This window comes from Erithacus rubecula (genome assembly GCF_903797595.1).
Source record: "Erithacus rubecula genome assembly, chromosome: Z".
Lineage (NCBI taxonomy): Eukaryota > Metazoa > Chordata > Aves > Passeriformes > Muscicapidae > Erithacus > Erithacus rubecula.
The window spans coordinates 24118646-24133998 of record NC_136661.1 but is presented as its reverse complement, the minus strand read 5'-3'; the positions used below and the strand labels follow the sequence as shown (position 1 = coordinate 24133998).

The 15353-nt window shown below is 42.2% G+C and overlaps 1 protein-coding gene across 3 annotated transcripts in view; it reads left to right on the top strand.

Annotated features, from left to right (window-relative positions):
- The first annotated feature begins 5313 nt into the window (after positions 1-5313).
- The window catches only part of LOC306814457 (protein unc-13 homolog B-like), a 198532-nt gene continuing 188492 nt past the window's right edge, over positions 5314-15353 (top strand). For 2 of the 3 annotated variants that reach the window (XM_079330522.1, XM_079330521.1), the window contains exon 1: positions 5315-5459. In XM_079330522.1, the coding sequence (XP_079186648.1) occupies positions 5438-5459 (22 nt within the window). In that variant the 5' untranslated portion in view covers positions 5315-5437. Of the gene's footprint in view, positions 5460-15353 lie in introns of all 3 variants that reach the window. The other variant, XM_079330523.1, reaches the window with a different exon arrangement.

Here is a 15353-nt window from a genome sequence, read left to right as displayed (position 1 = left end):
TATTGAGCTGTGGGAGTGAGTCCAGCTGAAGATGGGAAAGGCAAGGAGGAGTGGATGGGGGAGCTAGGGGTGTTAAGCCTAGAGAAAAGGAGGCTCAGGGTGACCTTATCTCTCTGATAAGAGTGATATGGCTCTGATAGTGACCTGAAAGGAGGGTGTAGCAGGTGGGGGGGCAGTCTCCCTACAACCAGGGACAGGATGAGAGGACATAGTCTCAAACTCTTTGAGGAGAGGTTTAGGCTGGACATTTGGGCAAATTTCTTCACAGAAAAGGAGATTAAATTCTGGAATGGGCTTCCCAGGGAGGTGGGGGAATAACTGTCTTTGGAGGTGTTTCAGGAAAGACTTGACAAAGCTCTTTGTGCCATGATCTGGTTGGCATGGTGTTGTTAGGCCGTAGGCTGGACTTGATGATCTCAGAGTTCTTTTCCAACATAATTGATTTCGTGATTCTGTGGTGCTGTGATACCTACTTCTGAGAAAGCAGCAATAGTGCCACTGTGCATGCTGGCTAGGTGAGGGATCACTGGCAGACAGTATCAGTCCAGCATGCTTGGTTAGATGCCAGGAAATTATCCGTTTTAGGGCCTCTACTTCACACAGACCCTGTTTTGCTGGCTTTGCTGCTCTCTGCTTGGACAGACAAGGACCCACAATACATGTGTGTAGCTCTGGGTGTAACATCAGTATAATCCTACTGTGTTGCTCAAGGACAAACTGCCTCAACATGAACAAGAAATGCCATATTTGGGATGGTCGAGATAATTGTATGAGAAATGGGTTCACTTCTATCAACTCTGCCATGAGCAGTTGAAAGGCTCTTCTGCAGAGCAGCTGTAATTGAAAGATCCGTTCCCATGGAAGCTGCTCTCATGTATAGGGTTTTTTCCCTGAGATGAAAGGGTCCCTCTTGCCTCTCTAGCCTTTTGAACACACATTTGTAATCTAAAAGCTGGCAGATCTCTTTGTGCAATTTAAATGGTTATGCAGTGACAGTGTCCATGCATCTCATCATCCCTAATGTATTTATAATCAGGACACCCTTTGATACCTCTGTCCTTAAAGAATTACCACCACCCCCATTTTGTGTGTGGAGAATTAAGGCACAAAGGCTGAAGCCTACCCAAGTGGTCATGCTGTGCAGGGAGGAAAGCTAAAATGGCTGCAGAGAGTTCCTGAGCATGCCAAAAGGAAAGGCTCAGTACAGGGACTTCAGTGGCACAGTGGTGGGCTGGACAGGACAGTTGGAGGGGCTCTGCTGCAAGAGGCAATTAAAATTAAGCCACTGATTAATGCCTCAAATTGCCAGACCACTGCCACTTCCAGATATCATCAATCTTTAGGAAAGGACAAGACTGGGACACTGGAAAGAGGATGTTCCAACCTGCAACCCAAAGTTTGGCTGCTTGTTTGGTGGGAGCTCCTGCCCTTTCCATCTTGCTGTCCTACAGGTGCAGAAATCCTATCCATTCCCCAACATTTAAATTATTTTGAACATTTTTGAGTGTTAAAAGCAACATTATAGTTCATGTATAAAGGAGAGGATGGCAGGCTGCTTTCCTGTACATTTCAGTGCATGTCTGTGGTGTTTTTTAGCTAGTGCACTGACTGTAGGCTGCAATCCACTCCAGACAATGGTGCATTTCAAGATGTCATTCAAATGTGTCCTGTACACACGTAAAACACCACACAGGGTTGTGAAAGAGATCATGTTGTCCCCTAGTGGTTTTGCAAATATTACATTTTATTAATAAAGAAATTGATCAGAAATACCAGTGAAAGACATTTCAGTAGCCTATTATTTTACAGCCAAACAAATCTGAGAGCTGTCTCCCAGTATCATAATATCAATCAACTGCTTTGTTTATATTCAGTACTGAATTCTTTCCAAATGTCATAAGGTAAATGAAAAGCTTTTTTTTCCTTATCTTTAGAGCTTAGCCCCAAAAATCAGGTCTGAGATGATTTTTTTTTTTTTGTCAGTTGCATAACTGACAAAATGGTTTAACAGATCTAAACCTTTTCATTTAAAATAAAGCCCATGTGGATTTGCTACACACTAACTTTCAGCTTGACCCATTCTCTAGCAATAAATACAAAACGCAAAAAATGCAGAACAAGAAGAGAAGAAGCAAACACAGTTTATCTAGACAGCAAATATAACTACAGTATTGCTCTCTGAACAGGGAAACTACAGCAAACAGGCAGGTATAAAACAGCTGGCAAGCTGTAGTGACTGGAGTATCAGCCATTTATTACTTTCCTATTCAACAGCAGGTGAACTTAGACTAGTGGCTGGGGTCTGAGTAGCCAGCGAAAATTAACTCTTGCTCTGCAGGGAGCAAAAAAAAATCAACAACTTTTGTTGTTCAGGAAGACAGATAATCTCATAAAGTATGGAAGCTACTGCAGTGTGCTCGCTGCACTGTATTTTTTCTCCTTAATTCAGCAGAACTCTCCAATAAAAAAAGTACTTTGCTGATGAAGTTTGCTGCCTATGATAGCAGAACACACTGTCAGCTGCACAATTTAGATCTGGTTTGCTGCAACAGGTTTTAGGGCTTTGATTCTAGCTAAGCATTTGTGAACCTGGCATTTCCTTTTGTGGATTTTGAGATACCAACTGGGAAACATCACTCATGTTTAATAGCTTGAGAACAGCACAGAATTTGGAATTTTCCTCTCCTTTTTCTACTGCAGCTTTTCTATCACTAAGCTATTTTTTGTATTTATGACAACAATGTCCAGAGGAAGAACTAGAAACAGTAACAAAGCAAGATTCATTGGGGAGTGTAACTTCAGCTGGGAAAACATAAGGAAGTTGATTTCAAAAAGCAATCATAATTTTGAAGAAAGTAACTACACGCAAAACTTCTGCAGCAATGACTTCATTCTTCTTCCTGAGAAAGGAAAGGAGGGATGGACAGACATACAAGTACAAATAATTTCTTTTGATTGAAAAAAAGTCTGGTTATACATTTGCGTCTAATTAGATCTCAGAACTGCAGGGAAATCATAACATCTGTGATAATCCCAGCATTCACTGTTACCGTTGGTGGTAAGAGATCTCACCCTAGCTACAAGACACTTACTTAATTGCCACGCTTGCTAATAACACATTACTACGATTTTAAAATGCACATGACCTCATCTGCCCTTGATGAGATAATTTCCCTATTCTGGAACCATTTACAAGCTGTGGCAAGATAGGGACTTGCTGTACCAGGTGCCGTGTGACGCAGTCTGCAACAATTATGGCCTCGAATGTTTTAATTTTTAAATTAGGCCAGGCAGAGCAATGGGGCCCAGTAAAGGGAGGAGGGCAGTCATGATGAGATTGTGTGGTTGCGGTAGAAATTAGTTCATGGACAGCTCAAAAGATTTTGTTTGCAACAAGGTTGCAAAGAAGAGAGGAAAGGACAGCTCAGGGATCCCTGAGCACACCTTTTGCTGATGAAAAGCTCTGAGGATCTGAAGAAATGCAAAGGAGCAATTGAGACCTGAAAAGACCAGGAATCTGAGACACATGGGAGATAAATAATAACAGACTTCACAGAGCTGAACACCAACTTCTCTTCAAGTTAACCAGGAAGCCAGTGGCGTGCCCAGCTCACAGGTGGGGCAGGCTTGGATGATGTACTGCCAAAATGCAGAGTCTGATGTGCTGGAGCTCTTACAGTCTGTTGCTGCTGCTATATCTAATGAACACACAGAGAAGCGAAGAAGAGCTTTTGAGGAGTCTAGCAGCATTTCAGCAGCACTGAAGCCACTTCAGGGGCAAGAAGAGGAGATTTCTTCCCTGGTTGTCTCAGTGCTGGCACTTGGAGCTCCCTGCACTGACAGTTCCCATTCACACTGCTAAGTGGAAGTGTTCCCAGTCCCTTGAGTCTGCCTCTGGTAACACCCCTAGCACACAGTCTGGTTGATTGTTTGCAGGAATATCATAGTTTATCCTCACAAGTGGTTCCTCTTGGTATCTCAGAGATATGTATGTTTTTGACACATTCCCTTCACTGATGCACTTCTGGGCAGCAAACATGAAGGCAACAAAATCTGCTGTGCAGAAATTAAATCTCTCTCATCTAGATGTGAACCTTGGGAAAGTTGGCTGGTGTTTGAAACATTCAGCTAGGAGTCTTGTCCTTCACACTCTGCAGATTTTGGGGTTGTTCTAAATATTAACGGAATAGCAATCACATTGCACAATGTTTCGCTGTTGAGTCTCAATTTCAGAAATTATTTGCTGGATCTTCTGTTTGGAACTAGAAGCACATTTTGCAGTGTTACAGCTATTTATAGTTTGGGGTGAAGCAGCACTAAAAGCATTAGAGGCAATCAGAGCAAACTGCTAGAACTGTGCTCAAGGGAAAACACCTCAGGAGGTTCTTTCTGCAACAGGCAGCTGACCTGTGAGTTGGTCAATCAAAAGCTGAGGATGCAAACTTCGGAAGGGTCTGAGACAGACTAGACAAGCAGAGAGAGGAACTGGGTATTACCAACCACACAAATGTACCAGGTTCCAGATACCTGCAGAGCTGGGTGGCCACTGTAGCTGGAAGGGTACTGAGGGAGAACTTTAGCATGCAGTCATCACATCTACTTGCCTTGGCTTTCCCCAATTGTTGGCTTATGGCTTTTTCCACATGGGGGGATACAGACGGCTGCTGCCGTGCGTCAGTCGAGATTCTTCATTATCAGTTGAGCTTCTTCATCAACAGTGGAGATGGGGAAGGGCCTCGAGGGGAAGCCAAGACGGGCTGAGGTCATTTGGCTTCTTTTATCCTGGAGGAGACTGAGGGGAGACCTCCCAGCAGTGCAGGTCTTCTTTGGGAGGGGAATCAGAAGGGCAGACACTGATCTCTCAGGTGACCAGTGTCAGGACCTGAGGAAACAGCCTGAAGCTGTGTCAGGGGACATTTTGGTTGGATTTTGGGATAAAGCTCTTCCCCCAGAGGGTGGCCGGGCACTGGAACAGGCTCCGCAGGAAGGCGGTCACAGCACCAAGCCTGGCAGAGTTCAGGGAACATCTGAACAGTGCTCTCAGGCACATGGTGGGACTTTTGGGTTGAGCTGTGCAGGGCCAAGAGCTAGACTCGATGATCCCTAAGGGTCTCTCTCAACTCAACACATTCCATAATTCTCACGCCAGCACACCACAACCACACAGGTGTGAAACCTTCCAGCGAAGACACATCCGGGGCGTTCCTCCTGCACCGAGTTCCCTCACCTTTCGGGAGTGAAACAAAACCCTGGAAAGCAGAGAGGCGAGCAGCCATCCCGGAGAGCAGCCCGCCGGGCCGGCCGCGGGCTCCCCTGACGCGTCCGTCGTCACTCGGCCCTGCCCCGGCGGGACGGCCCCGCCCCGGCTGAGGCGCCGCCGCCGCCCGGTGTCCGCGGGGCGGCATGAGGAGAGCCGGGGGCGGCTGCCGGGGCCGCCATGTCGCTGCTCTGCGTGCGAGGTGAGCGGGGCGGCGGAGCCGGGGGACGCGCCTGGGCAGGGCTCGGCTTTGTCCTGGGTGAAGTGGGTTTCAGCCTCCCTGGAGCGGGGACGGGCGTGCCGGTGCCTCCCGGCGGAGCCGCGGGCGGCCGCGGCCCGGGCCGCCACCCGCACCCCCGGGCGGGAGGTGCCGCATGGCGAGGGAGCAGGTGCGGGTCCAGAGCAGGTGCGGAGCCTCGGGAGCCGTGAGGAGCCGTGGCTGAGTTTTGGGAGTTGGCTCGGACACGAGTTGAATGGCCCAGTGAGCGGGGCGGGCAGGAAGCAGGCTGCTGTCACTCCGTATACTCGCCTTAGAGCGTGCATTGTTATTTCACATACATTCCTAATTGCCTCCTCATCCTGCTATTGAGCCTCGTCCCCTCGCTGAACAGGTTGCGGGAAGCCGGCACTTTCTCTGCTCAGTGGGTTATACCGCTGTCTCCGGTTTCCCAATTCTTGCTGCCTTGTGCTAAAAAATAATGATAAAGAAATCCTTGGGGGAAACCATCTGCCAGGGCTCACGCTACCGGGACGTGTCTCCCTGCACTGAGCGCCGTGGTCACAGGGCGTCCCCGAGCGCAGCCGTGCCCTGCGGCTTAAAAGTGTAGTTTTAATGTTCTCAGCTCCTTTGCCAGGAATGATAAAATAACTGGCGCTGGTGGCAGTTCAGCTCTTCTTTCACACACACGGGTTTATTGATAACAGCTCCTTATCCAGCTGTTGGTCACGCTTTTGAGTCAAAGTCCTTGTGTCGGTGATGGTGTTGGGATACCAAGCAGAGCATCTTCAGATGTGTTATATTTGGGGAGAACGCCGTTTTGGGGGAGTATTTCTGAATTATGTTTCAGCCCTTTTATTAAACACATGTTGTGTTTAAGGGCTTAGGAGAGGTGCACAAGTGCAGAGTTTATCTTAAATACACTTTTCTTATGCTTCTCTGTAAACTGTGAAGCGCAGACTTGTCTAGCCCATTTTGAAGATTTTGCCAAAATCTCTTCATTGAAGCTGAGTCTCGTTAGCCAAAGGATGCTTATATGTGTTATAGGTGTTTTTTTTTTTTTTTTTTTTTTCGTTTTGGTGGTTCATCCTCAGGATATTTTCAGAGTGTCTTTTAAAGAAATGTGAGTTTCATTCCACTTGAAGCTGATTGTCTTAAAAATGTGTTTTACACACCCTTCGCGAGGAATAGTGAAATAACATCAACTGAATGATTGAGTTGCTTAAAGTGTCTTCTCTTTTCAAGGTGCTTATTCTTGATCTGTAGAGTTTTTGGGGCAAAATCATTTCAGGAGCCTGGAATGATGCGCTCTTATGTTTGATTTATTCTTTGGTTGTGTGAAGAGCTAAAGAAGAAACTTGGGGTGGCTGGTGGCTGTGTGTGAAGAGTTACTGTGAAAAATATATCTTCCATTTCCATCTGCTGTGTGAAGACAGTAGAAGACACCAGCATTCATTTAAATAGATGATACTGAGCAACTTTATGATAAGATTGCGGAATGTAGTCAATTTACTAAGCGTAAAGAAACATGTTTTCTGAAATAGGCTGGACTGAAAGGATGAGTTGATGAGATCTCACAAGTAGCAGCCATCCAACAAGATATGGAAGTTGAGGTAGAGCAATCTGAAAAATAAAACAGATACCAGAAGCTGAGATAAAACAACCAGGGCCGGGAGGAGACAGCTTTATTAATTGTCACTCTTTTTTAAAAAGCCCAACAAATGACACTTTTCTTGATTCTTTTGCCTTTTCACTTAAATGAACTAAACTTGTTGAGACAGCAGTGAGCTGTTTTAAGTAAGAAAGCTGAAAAAGCTGGGTTTTTTTCCTGCTCAAAATGGTACATGTATAGGACACATAGTAGTGTGGGGCTGGGTGGTGTAGAGCTGAGACTAACAAAGAAAGACAACAAAAGGCCCCCATGAAATGAATGTAGGTGATTGGGGCACTGTTAATAGCATCTAGATTGCAGTTTTACACACAAAGGAAAATGTGGAAAAAGCCCTAAATGTCAGTGTCACAAGAAGCCTAGCAGCCAGAAAGATAGTGTTTTAATTTTTTGATTTATTTTCCACTCCCCTTGAATTATGCACATTAATAGTATTTTAATGAATCGCTAATCTAAAACAGTGCTCAGTGTTTGTGACCAAGCACGTCTGAGTGCTGCCTTTGTTCCTGAAAGACCAGCTAGCATACATGGTTTCTTGATGTCATGTTGAGTGCTACATTTCTTTTACCTTCTCGGAGAACAAATAATTTTTTGTATGTATGGGGCTTTTTTTTCTTTTTTTCCTCCTTTGTTTATTTGTTTTGATTTGTTGTTTGTTTTATTTATTTTTGTTATGTGACAATTTTCTTTGTTTCTTTGGTGTATTTTGTTTGTTTTGTATAGTTTTTTCCAGAATCATTGAGCTGTATCTGCCATAGAAATAGGAAGCACCTGACAGAAAATCTAAGCTCAGAGGAATTGTGAGTCTGGGCCTGTCTGCAACTGTGCAGAGGATAAGCCAGTGGTAATGGGCTGTTATACGAGCAAATTAAGAGATTCTTTTGAAGCAGGAAAATATGCACTGAGTGTAAGTGAAGTCAAGGAGAAAAGAAATCCTGAATATTACATGACTGAGGCTTTTAGGAGACTTCTTCGTGTTTTGATTCCACTGCTTAAGTGCAAGAGAGGTTGCATACACTCCTGTTCAGAGCAGCTGTGTCTGGATTATGTCTGATAATCTTCTCCTGGCATAGTTTGCTTTATTAGTTTGCATTTAGTGTTGTATTTGTGAAAATAGCACATATTAAATAAAACTAATCCCAGGGAAGCAGTCTAGTTTTTCCCATCAGTCTTGCATTGTTAACTTTCTTGGCTTTCTCTTGTAACTGTTGATTATACCTCATGTATCAACTAGATAAAAGGTCTTTTCCTGATCTTTCCTGTCTCCTGGCTTGGAGATGGGAATAACTGCTGTCTCAGCACAGCTTGCAGGGGTCACAGCATCCTGCTGAGGCTGGATCACCCGGTCACTGGCTCTCTTTGTCATTGTCCTGACACATCCTTCATGCCCTTTCACTTGCTCGCCTTTATTGCAACCTGCTTTGTCCCCAGCCCGTGCTATCTCAAGACTGATGGTTCTCTTCTAGTTTTTCTCCTCTTCACTTCATAGTAGCTTAAGCTGTATCTTCAGTGTTGCTGTATTCCAAACTGCTTGAACTGCCTGGTCCAGCTGATAATTGTAATGCCAAGGATGTTGGCAGTGGGGTTCTTCCCTCATCCCTGTGCACAGTACCTGCCTTAGTCCCATGAGGGCATAGTGCTTTTGTGTAATGTGTTTTTATCTTGGGGCCTGATCCACAGTATCTGTGTGAGATTTTGCTCAGAGATTTGGGAGATTTGTATTTGGGTGAGAGTTACATGGGAGAGTAACTTGGGTGAACTCTTGCATGCTAGAATTTCAGGTTGGCTGCTGTGTGAAATTACACTGGAGGTTAGGAGTGATATTTTTTGTGTGCCTAATGTTTATCTTGTGGCTGCTCTGAAGAATTAGAAGAGCTTGTGACATTTTTGTCAAAACAGCTGCAGTGTTGGGATATCACTGCAAGAACTTGCCTGTCCATCCTGGTACTGCCAGCAAAATTTGAGTTCTATTATACTGAATTGAACTGTGTTGACATCCAAGGGAAAGAAGCAAAGGAGGATGGAAGTGGATGCTAAGTATAACAGAAATAAAAACATGTTCAGTCTTGTGGCGTACTTAGAAATACCTGTACCTTCTAGTGGTCAAGTGTCAGGAACTTCTCTTCAAAGGATTTTTCTCCACATTGAGACAATAGCCTCAACTTACCTCAGTGTTCTCTGTAAGACTGAATGCAGTGCTTCCAGATTTCTGTTTGACAGTATTCTGAAATGGTTGTAGAATTGAAAAAACACCCCTACCCATCTTTTTGCAGGTCAAAGTGTTGAAGAGAACTGGACATTAAAAACAGTAGCAGAAATGCAAGGTTATAACAGTAGGATATTAAGATAACATTATGATTCATTTAAAATTTTCTGTGTGACTGTCATGAGCTGCATTTCTCTAGTTGTCCTTGGTCAGGAAGTTACCAGTGTAGGTAGTGTTGGAACAAAATAGTGTGTTAGAAATTTGGGTAATAAGGCTAAGATAGAAGTGTTCTCTACTAAAAGAGCATTTTTGTGTTAAGAGTTAAGTTTGAAATTTATAAAGCTATAACTGGAGAGAGCTTTTAACATTTCTAGCTTATTCTGTTGTTCAGTAAAACCTACAAACCCTATTTGGCTTTTGATACATGGGTGATCATTTGATTTCCTGTTTAAAATCCTCACTCTTTCAGCTTTGGACACTGTTACTGCAAGTTTCAACAAACAGTGTGGAATCAACTTTTTAGCTATTTAGGGGACTGTGAACTATTTCAAACCTTCCCATATTTCTCAGTGGGATGAAGGAAAGGTACAGAGATGCCTCCTGAATTTGCATAGTGTCTGCTTCCTTCTTGCTCTCATGATATGCTGTGGGCTGACTCCTTCAGTCTGGTGTTGGTCAGGCCTAACTTGTTAAAGTTGTTATTAGCATACTCTTTTAATATTCAGTAAAGCACTGCATTAAATCTAAATGCTGAAAGAACCTAATTTTAAACTTCAGCAGTCCAAGATCTAGTTGCAGCTTACACAGCAGTATTGAAGGTCCAAGCAAATTAAACTGCTTTTTAAATCTAGGACCTTATTTCAAATACTTGACTTGAATGCATGTGAAATGTGTATGTCTGATGGCAAATAATCTTCCTATAAATTTACTTTGAAATTTCTTCCTGCGTATTTTTTTATGCCTTGTGGTCAAATTTTACTGGGTGTTTTGAAGAATACTTTAATCACTCAATAAAAACTGTCCTTGCTGTTCTTCCAAGAAATCTTGAACTGGAGGGATGTGTCTTATAACTTTCTGTGTTGCTTTTTCCTTCTGATAATTCCCTATGTGGTCTTGCAGACATATTTAGAGCTGCTCTGAAAGTGTGTGTGGGGTCTTCACTAGCTCTACCTCTTTCTTAAATTAGAGCTTATGGGCTAATACCTGGCATTTTCTTGGTGTGGAAGTGTATTGTAAGCAGCTTGATGTTGTTGCTTTTTGTTTGACAGGATGATTTCTGTAGTTGGAGTTTAAAAGGTTTCTCTTTAGCACTTGAATTTGCTTTTCTTTGCCACCTTTACTTTCTAACTGTACTTCTAAAGTTTGTGTAGTAGTGAAAATTGCATGTAATATTGTTGTGTTGATCTTATCATTGTTAAATAGAGAACTAAAATCTCCTTTACTTGTATTGTTGATGTCTGCTTATATGTGCCTGGTTTAGCTGTGTTTGCCAAGAGCTTTGCTGAAGAAATGTTTTGCTTGTATACTGTCACCTGTTAAAATTTGGCAGATGCTTTCTGTGATACAGGTTCTTATTCCTTAGGTATATCCTGGGCATTTGGATCAGCTCTCTTTGCATTTAGCAGGATTTCAGGATTTTCTTTTCTCTTAGGCCCTCCTTATACCTGACCAGGCTGCTGTGCATAATTCTGCTTTTATTGTTTGCCTTTTGACTGGCTTCTGTGTCCTGCTTGGTTTTGTGTAAATGCCAAATACCCAATTCAGAAGGAGTGAAATATGGCAGGCATTTGGAACGGGAAGTACCACTGATCATGGCCAGCCTCTCATCTGTTACTGTTTTGCTGGATACCCACGATACTGTGTCACTTTACACTTTATTGAGACCCTGTTCTCCCCCACATAAGTTGGGTGTCTCAGAAAATTCCATGTGTGTACAGGTTGGATCAGGCTTTCTAAGGTGGTGCTGAATAGTAGGCATCTTTTTTTCCCAGAACTTTAACTCCTTACACATTTCAGACATTTGTCTGGAGTGCTCAGTGATCTGTAGGTACCTGACCTCCTACAGGTGTGCTCTGAGTGTCACCTTGGGTGTCATATCTGCTCTCCTCAGAGCCTGTTTTCTAATCTCTCTGGATGCATTTAAAACTAAGGTCACTGTGCTACAGGCTACCTCAGTGACATGCAAGTTGCAGTTTTCTAGACCTTCTGATTTTTATTACTTGCACATTGAATATTTAACATCTTCACTTGCCAAGGGCTGGAAAGCACCTGATCTCACAGGTGTTTGCTTCTTCTGCAGCATGGGGCAAATGTTTATGGGATGCTTAATATTTTTTCACCATTAGCAGTTAAATTAGTTGGGAAGGCAATATCCTTGCTGGTGTTTTGTCTCTATTCAGATTTTTTGTTAAGTTTTACTGTGTTGCTTTTCCTTGCAATTTTACTTCTTACATCTAGGGCCACACAACCTGTGTCAATACAGTTTATTCTTGTACTTTATTTATTTCTTTTATAGTTTATTATTTTACTGTGGCTTTATAGCTCTTTGAGGTGGAGTGAAATTCATCTGTCCTTCTTACTTGAGGAGTAGTGGAGTAGTGACTATGGTCCCCTGGAAAACACCTTATAAATAATTCCTAAAGCTGATTATGGCAGTTCTGGTTCGTATTTATTCTTCTCAGTCAGTTGGTATTAGTTACTCTCAACTTTATGAAATTAACTCCCTCTGAAACGTCCCTCGTGCATTTTTAGGGATTGTTTTTGGATAGCCTGTATTGTATTTGATTTGATCACTGCTATTGCAGGTTACTATTAAATAATTGTTTAATAGAAGAAAATTGGAGTGCTGATACAAAACAGTTGTTCTGCTGCTTAAGAGTTGTTGAGTTTGAATTCTGTTGGCAAGTTTTGAAAGAGCTGAAAAAGTACTGGCAGGCATATGAGCTCTTCAGCATTTCTCTGTTTAACTGCCTTTATATGAGTAATGCTGTCTTCTCTGATGAGCAGATTTCAGCTAAATACATTATGAAATACATTATGTGTATCTATATGTCTAGTTCGGCTGGGAAGAAAGCTTCAAATCTAATCCAGATTTTTAAAAAAAGTTAAACTGAGAAATCTCTGGCTGATGATTTCATGAAGAGATGCAAATGTAAATAGCTGAGACATGTAACTCTTTCACCAGGCTTTCAAAACTGATTTTTTACTGTCCTTTTCCCCATAGTGAACTTTGAATAATTGAATAATTACACTTCAAAAACGTTGAATACCTACAGATCTTAGCTGCTTTTCCCTTCTAGTGTAGCATGGAGTGCAAGAGACCAGCTGTGGCTAGAGGATCCAGTCAGATGAGAAATCCTCAGCTGAGGAATTCTTTTGACTGGTGTTGGTTGAACATAACTAAGCACCATATAATGGCCTGTTTTCCTGTTGTGTAAAGCAAGAAATCACAGCACAGTACTGGCAGGTATGCTGCCTCTCTGATAGCTAGATGTGAGCATCCTAAAAATGAAAGGGAATGCTGCCACTAATGGTTGTGACTTAGGTTATGATCCCTCTGGCATACTGCTCTCAAATGCATGTTCATCCTTTTGTCAGACAAGTTGGGGTGGGATTTGAACTGTATGGAGGTGGGTCCATGCATTGAGCCTGGAAGCATGTGCTGAGAGAGGTTCAGTTCATGGAAGTCCTGTGCTGAGAGAAAATTAAGCAGGGGCAGTGTCAGGTATGAAAAAATGTTGCCTGCTATGTTTGCAGGATTTACTTTTGCTGGCCATACTTAAATTTGTAAAAATCTTAAAATTACTGGAGAGGGTGCATGGGGTAGGAACTGTATTAAAGGAATTAAAAATCTTGATTTTGTTGCCTTTTGGATTGCCTGCATCTGGGGAGTTGGAGCATTTAAAAACAAAGTATTTCAACAGCTTTGTGCTGACCTCAGTTTCTTGATGCTCTTCCTTGCAGTTGAACATACTGTATAAACAGAAAGTGAATTGGACTGGGATGTCTTGTCTGATGAAGGATAAAGAGGAGGTGCCTTGTGTGAGATAATCTCTAGCCTAAAACTGTTGGCAAGTTTGAAAAGAAATTTGGCTTCAACCCTTGACCGTGTCCCTTTAAGGAATACTGGTTTTAACCTTATTACTTAAAGCTCTTGTGACTTAACTCTCTTAAATCTTTACAACCTAAATGCTCTGCTAAACAGACTCTAGCATTTCCACCTTGGAGACCTAATTATTGCGTATAAAATAGCTGAAGAATTATGCTTTTGAGTATTGGCACACTGTTATTTTCTCTGCTTAGGGCAATGTTGTAATACTCAGCTTAAAAACATCATTAAAAATCAAAATAACATGCTTTGTCCCTTCACTTTTGGTTTGCTGTGCTGTTCAGACAAAATCTGCACCATATAACCAACCTGCTGTTGTCTTTGTGCATGTGCTGAAATGGTTTTGGATCTGGAACTAAGTGTTCCAGAAGTGAAGGTCCATGAAAGCCTTCACTTTTCTGAGCTGTTGTGGCAGCACAATGCCGCAGTCCATGTGCCAGGAATTCAGGTGTGCTTGGATAAGGCTATGGGAACTGTCAAGGAACTGTATCACCTGGAACTTGTTCTGAAGGGTATGTAGGGCTTTTGTCCAGCATCATTGCCAAACTCCATTTTTCCTAATCCTTAACTACCAGAAGGGCAATGAATGCAACTTCTGTAATAGCTTCTCCAGCCTAAGGAAAGTCACACCAACTTTGGCTGTTGTGATGCTAAAGTTAGTAAGCCCCTTCAGCATGAAAAGCAGAAATTCATCACATACGATAATCAAAACCTGATGAATATGTAAATACTTAATTTCTAAACAGAGACCTGTTAGAGAAATTTTCCTTTTCTAAAGACTTGTGTAGACTTCAGAACAGGTTTTCAGAAAATGTCCAGGCACTTCAGATTTTCAGCACCTGTGATTATTCACTTGTAGTTATCACATACTCTTCTGTTCCAACAGCCTCAGTCCTTTGAAAACAAAGTCCTTGTGGAGTGTTATGTTATGCTACAATTAAACACTGGAGAGCTAAAAACCCTTGTGGAAATCTTCAGTTTCTTCCTATAGGGCCAGGAGTGCCAGACAGAGGGTGCCAAGGTAGTTTGTCAGCTTTATGTGAGGAAGGAATTTGACTGCTGAGTAAACTATTACACACATTGTAGAAAATCATTGTTCCTCTTTTTTTTCCCCTTCCAGATTTCATGCATTATTTTTATTCTTTGTTGTATGATTTCTTTAAAGGCAAGCAGGTGGTGTTCTTCGGGAAATTGGCCTCTTCACGCTTCATGTGACTTTTCTTTGAGAGTCAGAGAGGTCATAAATTACTAGAAAGCTGAGATTGCCTTTGTTTCGGATTTGGGATTTCTAACCTTACCAAAATCATAATGCCATTTCATAGATTAATAAAGTCAAATATCCCTCAACCCTGAGCTCCTGGTCTGAATCTAAACCTGTAGTGTGTGACTTGAATTTGTATGCAACATGGATATGGATTTGTAGGGAGGGAAAAATGGACATGAAACAGTACTTTTATCTCAGCCTTTCCTACCTGGTCTAACTTGCTGCATGTGCACAATTTTATTAGATTTTGTCTATCAAATTAAGTAAGTGGAGTCTGTGTATGCTCCATTTTAGTAGGAGATTTTCTGAAGAGATTAACTGCTTAGAAACTCTATAGTTATAAGGCCAGAATGGATTGTTGTAATCATCTAATATGACCCTCTGTAGTACATAGTATTTTTAAATATAACAGCCCAGAGTCTAGCTGAAAAAGATCAGATTCTGAACTAAAATTGATTAAGGATTTTCTATGGTTCTAGGCTGCTTTATGTTGATTATCATATGTGATGAATTTTTGCTTTTTATGTGGAAGTGGTTTCCAGCATCAGAACAGTGGAATCTGGTGTGCCTTTCCTTAGGTTGGAGAAGCTATTATGAAAGTTGTACTCCTTGCCCTTCCGGTACTTAAGGAT